Source organism: Bubalus bubalis, chromosome 1 (genome assembly GCF_019923935.1).
Source record: "Bubalus bubalis isolate 160015118507 breed Murrah chromosome 1, NDDB_SH_1, whole genome shotgun sequence".
Classification (NCBI taxonomy): Eukaryota; Metazoa; Chordata; class Mammalia; order Artiodactyla; family Bovidae; genus Bubalus; species Bubalus bubalis.
The window spans coordinates 110,808,313-110,820,066 of record NC_059157.1 but is presented as its reverse complement, the minus strand read 5'-3'; the positions used below and the strand labels follow the sequence as shown (position 1 = coordinate 110,820,066).

General features: G+C 38.3%; 1 protein-coding gene across 5 annotated transcripts in view; it reads right to left on the bottom strand.

Moving 5' to 3' along the window:
• Positions 1–1,288: 1,288 nt before the first annotated feature.
• GTF2E1 (general transcription factor IIE subunit 1) overlaps positions 1,289–11,754 on the bottom strand; it is a 43,040-nt gene continuing 32,574 nt past the window's right edge. For 2 of the 5 annotated variants that reach the window (XM_044942340.1, XM_044942347.1), the window contains exons 5-7: positions 9,346–9,766; positions 1,833–1,972; positions 1,289–1,509 (exon numbers count right to left, since the gene is read on the bottom strand). In XM_044942340.1, the coding sequence (XP_044798275.1) occupies positions 1,496–1,509; positions 1,833–1,972; positions 9,346–9,766 (575 nt within the window). In that variant the 3' untranslated portion in view covers positions 1,289–1,495. Of the gene's footprint in view, positions 1,510–1,695; positions 1,973–7,968; positions 9,767–11,754 lie in introns of those variants that run through there. The other 3 variants (XR_006550861.1, XM_025284681.2, XM_006057588.4) reach the window with 3 other exon arrangements.

The following is an 11,754-nucleotide window of genomic DNA, read 5'->3' as shown; positions in this document are numbered from 1 at the left end:
ACTGAGCAAATACTTGTGAGAGGCAATTTAGTTCTGGATCCATCCTCTGGATCTTAACAATTACCGTCACCACCACCCCTGATACTGGCACACTTCCAAGCATGTTCAAACAAAAGGGCTTCACCTCGTGCTTGACCAAAAGAAGACATTAGCCCCCTATGACCCTGGACTTAAAGGATTGACTCTGTGACAGAGAACTGGAGCACAGAGATCACAGCCCCAGGTGAGTACTCAGATGGCCAGAATGAGTCCATGTTATGACTTAAAAGTCTGAAACCCAGGAAAGGATATAAAGGGCAATGCAGAGAAGCTACTTCCTTCACAAAAGAAAATCCAGGATGCTTCAATTCTTACTTCATACACACACCTACTACTACTTGGCCCTCTGTAGCTGTTGCTCTGGTCACCGACCCTAGAGCTCTGAATATTCTCTGTTGACTCTCACTTCCAAAACAGACATCTTGGTTACAAGGCCCTGTCTACTCCCCAAGGAGTGCCAGTAATTACTGCACACAGTGCTGGGAAGGTGGTATGTTAAAAGAAACAGCACATAGACATTATCAGACTCAGCAATTTCACTCTTAGGTATAGGCCCCTCAAATTGAAAACAGGTACTCAAATACATGTATATGAATATTCACAGCTGCATTATTCACAATAGCCAAAATGCTGAAACAATTCAAATGCCCATCAACAACTGAATAAATAAACAGATCGTGGCATATACACACAACAGAATACTGCTCAGTCATAAAAAGGAGTGAAGGACGGACACATGCCGCAACATGGATGAACCTCTAAAACATTATGCTAAGTGAAGGAGGCCAGATACAAAGGTCACATACTGAATGATTCCATTTATCCAAAATAACCAGAATACGTAAATCCACAGACAGAAAGAAGAATGGTAGTTGCCAAGGGCTGTGGTTTCCCCAGGAGAAAGGAAAACAACTGCTTAATGGGGACGGATTTTATTTTGCAATGATGAAAATGTTTTGGAACTGGATACTGAATAAACTAAATGTCACTGAATTGTTCAATTTAAAATGATTAATTTTATGTCATACGAATTTCACCACAATTTTTTAAAAAAGGGAGGGGGATACTGACTGATACTGTTATATACCTTTATCGCCTTACTCCCTCACTTCTACCTGAAGATGTATGTAGAAAGATGAAGTACTGGCCATTATGGAACCACAAAGCAACAAACACTTGCCTCAAAAAAGAAAGACTAAGTATAAAGATAAAAGGAAGCTGGGTCTTTGACATCATGAAGGAAACCACGGAATCATCAATTTTAATTTATTAAGAGATAAATAAAATCACCAGTTGAAGAAATAGCACAATCTTTGCTCCTCACAATTTCTTCTGTAAAGAATGACTTTAACACAGACTAAGTGAACAAATTCCCTTTAGTTAGATGCATTTGTGAGATGTATTTTGGTTAGATGGCTTCACCAGTTGCTGGGAAAAATGCACTTTGCTGCGTAGATCAGCACTCACCATCTGTAAGCATTCCAAACAGGAAGATAATTAATACAAAATAGCATCACAAACATTAGGTATACAATTAGGTATACAAACGGAAACTAGTCTTTTGTATAAAGGCCATGGCTTACTCCTGGCCTGGAGTAAGTAATTATGAAAAAACGTAATTGTTTTTTCATTCAGTATTTATTGATGAGTACTTACTATGTGCCAGGCATATTGAGTCAGGGATATGAGCCAGAACACTGCAGTAAACAAGAAAGATAAAGCCTTTGCCCTCATGGAGCTTACATTCTAGCAAGGGGAGAGACAGAAATAAACACATGAGCAATCTCACATACACTGCCTGTTAAGATCACGCATACAGAGCACCACTTTGGGCTTCCAACTCCTCTGACTTAGGACTGGCTCTGAGCTCCTCCGTCTCTGGCTTGGCTTCACAGGATGCTCGGGTTCCTCACTTATCCAGGAGTCAGCAGCACTTTCAACATCACAAAATTGGTTTAGGTAGTCAACAATTCTCAGTTCCTTATCTCTACTGCTGATGTCATCCCCAATATTTCATCCTACTTCAGGAAACACATAAAACAAAAAACTCCTCACCCCAACCATTTTCACCCATGAAAGGGGAAAAATTAAACCAGAAGCAAAATTCATTATTGTTCGCAAGAGAAAGAGTCTACCAACAAAACGAAGCCTACCTTTCTAGTAGAGGATAGGGAGGAGTGCAACATGAGCACAGCATTCAGGTCAAAAACTTGTACACGAGGAAAAACGTATATAGTCACTAAGTACAATACATAATTCTAGCACCTGAAGAGAATGTCCTAGACTAGTGCTGTTCAACAGAAATATAATGCAAGCTACAAATGTTAGCAATATAGGCAATTTAAAATTTTCTAATAGCCATATAAAAGAAATAAAAAGAAACAGGTAAAATTAGCTTTAATAGCATATTTCCTCTAACCTAGCATATCTATGGTACTATCTTTTCAACAAATAATCAATATAAAAGTTATTAATATTTTACATTCTTTAATCCCACACTGAGTCTTCAAAATTTGCTATGTGTTTCATATTTACAGCACATTTCAATTTGGACTGGATACAGTTCAAGTACTCAACTGTCACAAGTGGCTAGCGGCTACCTTATCTGACAGGGCGGTCCTAGACAAAATACTCACTAGCTTCTCTTTTCCATGAACAATGAAGCAAATGGCTCCCCAGAACTAAAGCTTCTAGGCGTCTCATTGGTTGCACTAAAGAAGCTATATTCTGCTACCCTGGGGACACAGTCCTAAGTACCATGAACCACAAGTAAAAATAACTAATTGATTAAGAAATATATATATAAATAAAATACAGGCAGGAACAAAATGATATGCCTTGGTGGAGAAAAAGAGAATGCTCTCCTAGTGCCAATTCATCTGTCCATTCATCCATTCAACATTTGTTGAGAGCCTATCATGTGCCAGAATTAATTCCACATGCTAGTATTCTGTCCTTAGTCTTTTGAGGGTGGTGATGGGGGCGGGGGGTAGTTTAGAGACATAAAAAAATAAACAAGTTCATTGTAAACGGCAATGTTATTATGAAGAAAATAAAGTAGGAAAATATCACCATGAATGGGAGAAGAGATTACTTTAAGAGAAGAGAAGGCTTTTCTGAGAAAGTGCCATTTAAGCTGAGAATGAAATAAAAGTGACAGGAATGGAGAAGAAAGTTCTATGCAGAGAATATAGTTAGGGCAAAGACCTAAGGCAGGAAAAACCTTGGCATATTTGCAAAGCAGAGAATGTCAATGTTGTTAGAGAGCAGTTAACAGGAAGAATAGTAGATGTGCTCATAAAAGTAGTCAGGGGCCAGATCTCTTAGGACCTATGGAAAAGGGTCAGGAGTTTGGTCTAGATGTTATTCTAAGAAACAGTCAATGAAGTGTTTTAAGTGCAGGTAGGGGGAGGTATTAATATGGCCTGGGGTAGGCTGGTAGTGGTGAAGTATGAGGTGAGATTTAGAATATATTTTCAATTTATTAGCAAGTCTTATCAGCTCTACCTTCAAACTTAGGTTATATAAATTAGATTATATTTTGAGTCTGACAGGACTTGCTGATGAACAGGATGTGATGACCAACTACTAGACTTTTGGTGTGAGGGTGTAGGTGAAATGATGGTACCATTTATGAGATGCGAGCTGAAAAAAGAATAAACTCTGCTCTCTCTCCTGTATTTCCAATCTTGATAAATGGAACAACCATTCAGTCAGAAGACAGCTTCATCCAGGGTAGTGCCATATTCAAACAGTCACCAGGTCCATTAATGCCACCTCTCCAAAGTTTCTTAAACCTGTTCCCTCTTTCCATCCCCACAGACTTGTGTGTGTGTGTGTGTGTGCGTGTGTGTGTTTTAGTTGCTTAGTCATGACTCTTTGTGACCCCATGGACTGTAGCCTGCCAGGCTCCTCTTTCCATGGAATTCTCCAGGCAAGAATACTAGAGTGGGTTGCCATTCCCTTCTCCAGGGGATCTTCCCGACCCAGGGATTGCACCTGGGTCTCTTGCATTGCACGAAGATTCTTTACTATCTGAGCTATGAGGGAAGCCCTCTATTACTAAGACTATTGAAATCACCTTAATAATCTCCAGGTTTCAATTCCAACCCAACGGCAATGCTACAAATTGTTTCCCTGCTTAAAATTCTCCAACAGTTTTTTTGAAAAGTGATTTGGATGACACCACCCTTATGGCAGAAAGTGAAGAGGAACTAAAAAGCCTCTTGATGAAAGTGAAAGAGTGTGAAAAAGTTGGTTTAAAGCTCAACATTCAGAAAACTAAGATCATGGCATCTGGTCCCATCACTTCATGGCAAATAGATGGGGAAACACTGGAAACAGTGTCAGACTTTATTTTTTGGGGCTCCAAAATCACTGCAGATGGTGATTGCAGCCATGAAATTAAAAGACACTCCTTGGAAGGAAAGTTATGACCAACCTAGATAGCATATTCAAAAGCAGAGACATTACTTTGCCAACAAAGGTCCTAGTCAAGGCTATGGTTTTTCCAGTGGTCATGTCTGGATGTGAGAGTTGGACTGTGAAGAAGGCTGAGCACCAAAGAATTGATGCTTTTGAACTGTGGTGTTGGAGAAGACTCTTAAGAGTCCCTTGGACTGCAAGGAGATCCAACCAGTCCATCCTAAAGGAGATCAGTCCTGGGTGTTCATTGGAAGGACTGATGCTAAAGCTGAAACTCCAGTACTTTGGCTACCTCATGAGAAGAGTTGACTCATTGGAAAAGACTCTGATGCTGGGAGGGATTGGGGGCAGGAGGAGAAGGGGACAACAGAGGATGAGATGGCTGGATGGCATCACCAACTTGATGGACATGAGTTTAGGTAAACTCCAGGAGTTGGTGATAGACAGGGAGGCCTGGCATGCTGCGATTCATGGGGTCACAAAGAGTTGGACATGACTGACTGACTGAACTGAACTGATCAGTGTAAGATGGACATGTCCTTTGATTTACTACTTCTCTTTTATGGTTCTATCCTATAGAAATATAGAATAAGGATATATAAGGGTAATTCATTATAGCACTTTAATAGTGAAAAACTGGACACTACCTAAATGCCATTCGAGAAGGGAAGTGTTATACAAACCACCATATAATTATACAATTCAACCTAGTCCTTATTTTAAAAATGAATCAGATTTAAATATACAGATATAGAAAGATCTTCAAGATATTTCAAAAACAAATAGCAATGTATGTATGGGCAATGTATACATGATTGTATTCACTTAAAAAGCATCGCAGTGTATTTGTGGGTATGAGTGTGAGTACGTTGTTTCTAAAGGTCTAGAAAAGGTCTGGGATGATACACACTGTCAACAAAGGATATGGATATATATATATATATATATCTTATTGGATGAATTTTTAAATAATATATTTATGTAACAACAACAAATTGTACAACTATTCTACATGCCTTCATGTGATTAAAGGCACTTTAGCACCTGGCACTAGCCTTTGTTTCCACATAAATTTCTCAGACTTATTTACATCAGGTAAGTGATAATGTACTTTCATGTGATGGGAAATGTGGGTTGATTGCTGAAATTGGGTCATGTTAGAGACCTATTTGCTTTGCAACTGGAATAGGAATGGCAGCCTCTAGTACTCAGAAAGACAGCAAGATCTTTCTGAAGAGAAGTTAAGGTGCTTGTTTCTTTCCTTGAGGACCACTAGAATTAGTTCATTCCTTTTAGCTCTTCAAAGGAAGAAGCAAAATTTCAAGGCATTTCCCATTTCAACCCATTTGGCTTTATATGTTTTAAGAATACCTGTACTTATCTTATTCATAGTTTATTTTGCTTTTATAATATAAAAAGCCAATAGAAAGCACAGTAAGTTTAGTGCCATAGTTCTAGTTCCTTTCTGAAAATCTTCCTCATTTCCCCAAGAGATTTAAAAAAGAAAAATTTTTAAGTGATAGTAGCATGGCTCTGCTAGAGACAACAATGTGAAACAGCTTTCATGGAAACAAAATGCTGAACAAATAGAAGATGGAATTAAACCAATTTCTAAATTCTAAAGATTTTCATATTTGTTTTTTGATTGTCATCTCCTAGTTACTTTTTTTTTTAACCCAGGAATAAGGAGAACAAGAAACTATACATGTAAGTTTTTCTATTGTAGTAATGGCTGGGAATGTAGCCAAACAGCCAACTGGTAGAAAAAAGAGGAACTGCTCTTCCCAAACTCATTCCCATTCACTGCCTAATTATCTCAAAATGACACCAAAAAGAGTTATGAAATATTCAATTATTTCCTCCTCAGTTATTGAGGTCAGAAATGAACTACCTTGGCAGGACCGGAAGACAAAAACCTAGTTAGTAATTGCTTATGCTCTGGTTTTCTACATTCTAAATCCTAAAACTGCTATCTACACCAGCCCTTCCATTAAAATATCCTTCAACTGGCTTGAATTGCTGGAGCACATCAAAAGACTTCTTCTTGTTGTTTTGTTATTATTATTCAGCCTCACTTTAAAACACGTTAGCTACCACTTCATAAAATATCAGAGCAGAAAGGAATATTGGTGATCCTACCATAATCCTCTCATTATTGACAACTGAGAAACTAGCCCAGGAAGATGACATCAGGTAATAGTGTCACACTGCAAGTGTCTAGTTAACTGGGACTAGAACCTAGTCTCCTGACTTCCAGGCTATGCCAAATTGGATATTTTCTTTTAATCATTTAAAGTTAATGCTCCTTAAGGTGTTCTGGAAAAAAAGTTGTATCTAAATGAGAAAAAGGCTTCAACTACAAGGGTAGATAGATTGGAAGCAATCTTCCAGCAGATACAAAGCTATGGATCAATTACCTAGGGCCAAAGTTGTTTACTCATCACCTGATTTTGGTCAAGTGTATGAGGAACAGTTATTTAGTGCAGTGAGAGGAAAAAAAGTGGCAAAGTGGGAAAAAGTAGGTGGAAAAATGGTTTCTTAGTTAGGGAAACATTCTGATAGACCACTTTGGATATGATAGGATCTTTCAAGGTCATACTTGGAACAGGAATAAAATAAAGAACTAAGTTATTTTTTTCTAATACATTTATAACTTTCCAAGGCCTTTGGAAAGAAAAAGGTGATGATGAGAAGGAAAAAGGAAGCTGAAATATTACAGCACTCTACTTGGGATGAAACCTGTGAGAATGGCAAAGACACTCTTTAAGAACAAGGGTGTGTATCATATTCCTTGACTATTCAATGCTGAATCCCTCCCATTGACCATCCCTTGCCCTCTACTATAAATCAAGACTTCAGTGAAAATCTGCCACACAGACTTGTGTCCATGGTTACTGTGAGTCAGTACAGATGGTGCAGAGGCAAGGTAAAGAAGCCAGGGAAGCATGGAGGCTTCCTGAAGTAAGGAGAAACCTGGCCAGTGTAATGGCTAGGATACCAAACAAAAAATGTTTCAAGGAAAACATGGGTTGAACAGCCAAAGAGCAGCCAAAGAAATTGAGAAATAAAGAAAATAAGAAATGACATTAAAAAAAAAAAAAAAAAAACTGAACAATTTCAGCACAGTCATAGATTATAACACAGACTCCAAGAGGGAGATGAAAGAATAGATAACACATAAGAAAAACAGAACAGTAGCTTTAGGAAAAAGAACATGCAAGTGAGATCAAGAAAAAAACAGCAAGAAATGAGTATTCACTGAAACGAAGAGCTGACAGTTCACCTAGAACTACATTTCAAAACTTAACATCTGATCACTACTGAACTTCTTTCTAAACTATCAATGTTTAGAAAACAACGTTTAAAGTTGAATAGCCCTATTTGCACAAGGCACATACCTAAAGTCATTCTTCAGGCAACTTAGGGCCAGAAAAAAGTTTAGATCACATAAAATTGCATCTACTATGTGAAACAATGCCAATAAGAGAAAAACTTCTGAAACACTTTTCTTCATTGGGAAAAGTATTCATTTTAATTATGCTCCAAGATGTTACAGAGCTAGAAATTAACAAATTTCAGTCAGTACAAAATTGATTTATTGTCAATATTTAGTCATTAATACAACCCAGGTTAATGAAACATTACTTCACACAAGGCTCAGATGCTCTAAAATCTGTCTTAACTTTACACATGTACTAGAAAATGATAAATATCTAAAAATGACAATGCAAGGGAAAATATTACAAAAAATACAACTGTAGACCCTTGTATGAAAGTTCTTTAAAGTTCTGCCTTTGGGAATAATACCATGCTACATATCAGAACCAAAAATAAACTATTTTCCTTGAGGTTACAATGCTCAACAATATACCGGATGCACTCTAAAATACCATGCTTGACAAGAATCAAGAGAAAAAGAAGGCTTCAAAAAGGTTGAGAGAAAAAAACAAAGGAGCAATCAATTGTTATATGCTGATTTCTGCTGCGATGACCTCTTTAACAATTTATAGCATTGTGGAAGAACTACAAAAGAAGGGTACCAGTCTCAGCTTTCTAAATCAGCACAAATTCAGACAATTGTAAGGTACTGTTTCCAGTGCTCTCGATTCTTCAATACTTTACATGGACTCCTTATCCTAAGCCCACATTTTTTCCTCTAATTTATTCCTAAGGACTTTCCAAACACACTTTCTGTTTTCTATTATCCAATATACAAACCACAAGGCAATAAGCAAAACAATAACATCTGTCAGTCAAGTCAGTTCTAAAGACACCAATTTTGGTTTAGATATTAATCATGAGATACAGGCATAACCATCCTCCTTCCACACATACTCTCATCTCGAGCCTTACAAAATGACTCCATCTTCAACCGTGAGGCAATGTGAAGCTTTAAGATTTTTTTTTCCTACATCAATGACTTGCCTGTTGTGAAGTTGCTTGGTTGGCAGCAATATCAGGGGCTGTTAGGAATGCTTGGTCAGAACAGATAAAAAGGATGTGATCAGTGAATTACTGTAACCTATCATAATGGGCTTCTTACAGGCAGACAGGAAGAATTTACCTTATAGACTTGTCACCCTCATTTCAGAAGGGAAAAAAATGTGTCTTAAAAAGGAAAGGAAAAAGATTAGATAAGGGAATACAGCAAAATATTAATACTGTAGTAATAGGAAAGGGAATGCTTATAGCTAACCTACCTTGTGGGGAAGTTTCTGGCATAAAAAAATCAAACTTTCTCTCCCATTATTGTTTGCACAAGATTAACAGTTGCTTTACATCAAGAGGGGCAGAAAGCCATTAAACACATTTCTTCAAAGGTAAGAAATCTCTTTTTGAAATGAGCATTAGAGAAAGGAGGAAAAGGTAGGGAAAGCTCACTCAAAGAGGTCCTCAAACATGCGTTGTCCCATTGCTATGTATGCTTCCTTTTCCTCTGGTGTCATTTGGGCCACCAGCTCTGGCTTCTGGCTCACTTCACTATAGGAGAACGGACGGCCAGCCACCATGACAACAGGGTCATCTGCTACTTCCTCAAATTCATCGTCTTCCTCATCCTCTTCTCCATGATGTGCAGCCACAGTGGCCACACGGGGTGGAGAGTCATCATCTGACTCGCTGGTCTCACTCTCAGAGTCACTGCCGTTGGCAGCGGTCACAGGAGCAGCCGCCCCCACTGAACCTGCAGGGGCAGACGGGGTCTTCTTCTCATGAATGAGCAATGCTCGCATGACCTCCTCATTATCATCTGGCCCTGCATGGCCTTCTTCATGCTCCTGAAATGAGTCTATATCTATGCCTCCTGGAAAGAGAAAATCAGAAAGTCAATATTCTTAAATAAAAAAGGGACTCCTTTACAGCTAATAAAATATAAAAGCTTAATATATTTAAATATAGGATAATATAACACAGATTTCACTGGTTCCATTTTTTTGAGCTACTGTCCAAAAGATATTCAAAATGTTTCTCACAAACTAGAGCTTAAGTAACATAAACCTTTAAGTATAGCTGACCCTTGAACAATGTGGGTTTGAACTGTGCAGGCCCACTTACACATGGATTTATTTTTATTTTTTATTTTTTCTAATAGTAAATACTACAATAATATATGATCCATGGTTGGTTGAATCCATGGACATGGAGGAACTATGAATGTAAGTTATACTCAGATTAATCCCTGTGTTCAAAGGTCAACTGTACCTGGGTCTGTTTTGATTTGTTTTGTTTTTTAATATCTACTTACTGATTGGGCTGCATCGGGTCTTAGTTGGGGCACAATGGGATCTTTACTGGGCACACACGGTTAGTTGCCCTGTGGCATGTGGGATCTTAGTTTCCCAACCAGGGATCAAATTCATGTTCCCTACATTGCAAGGTGGATTCTTAACCACTGGACCATCAGGGAAGTCCCTGCACATGGGTTTTAAGAGACATATAGCTTGGATCTGAACCCTGGTTCATCCAACATGCAAGCTGTAACACTCTGGGCAAGTTATTTAGTCTCTAAACTTCGGTACCTTTTTCTGTAAGATGGGATTATAAAAGTGTTTGACTTCTAGGGCTCTGGTTAAGAACATGAAGTAATGTCTGTGAAGGACCAAGTTTGTAGCTGGCATAACAGGACATCAAAATAAAGTTCCTCATCCTGCTTGGGGCAAAAGCCAAAGGTCTTACGATAACCTATAAAGTCCCACATCATCTGAATTCCTCCTGCCCCGCTACTTATCCCTTCTCTTACCCCTTGCTCGTTCTGCTCCAGTCACAGTGGCCTCCATAGTATTCCCCGTGCACATCACACACACATTCCCACCTCAGGCCCTCTCCACTGCCCATTTCCTTTGCCTGGGATATTTTCCCTCTATGTGCCTATACTCTCTTGCATCTTTCATGTCTTTACTCAAATTTTACATTCTTTCAATTCACCCCTATCTCTATATTCTTAATGCTCTATTTTTTCCATATAGCATTTATTTTCTAACATAGTACTTCATGCCTAGTGTCTCTGTCACCTACTTTTCACAAATGTCAGGTCTCCACAACAGATACTTACCTTTTTTATGCAGTGATATATCCCATGCACCCAGAATAGTGCCTACTGCTTGTTAGGTACTGAATAAATATTTGATGAATGAGTAAATAAATGGCAGCTTATTTTCCTGAAGCAAATTAAGTGTACTTTGGACTCTATCTAGGAATCTAGTATCAGAAAGGAAACACACACATCACACACTTCCTATCATTCTGTGTACACGTTACAAATGAAGAATTTAAGAAGAACATTTACATCCTGTATTCTGAAAATAATACCAAATATAATGCCATTTAAAACACATAAAAGAAATTAAAATGTTGATTGAAACCTGACTCCTTTATTCAAATCCTGACTAACATTTATTAGATGTGTTATTTTGGCCAAGCTACTTCATCTTTTTCTGCTTCAGTTTTCTGAAGTACAAAAAGAGTGGAAAATAGTATTTATCTCACTGGATTACCAGGGTGATTAAGTGAATATTTGCAAAGGTCTGGTACTTAGATTAGTGTTATCTATTATCATTATCAAGAGAAGACCCGTGTGGGCTAAGTTGCTTCACTCCTTGTGGCCGACTCTGTGAAACCCTATGGAGTGTAGCCCACCAGGCTCCTCTATTTGTGGGATTCTCCAGGCAAGCATACTGGGGTGGGTTGGTGGCCATGCCCAATTCTGGCCACGGAAAAAGTGAAAGCATCTTCTCACTAACATATGAGAATGAATTAGTTGTAATCTTGGACATTTTTACAATGTTTAGATAG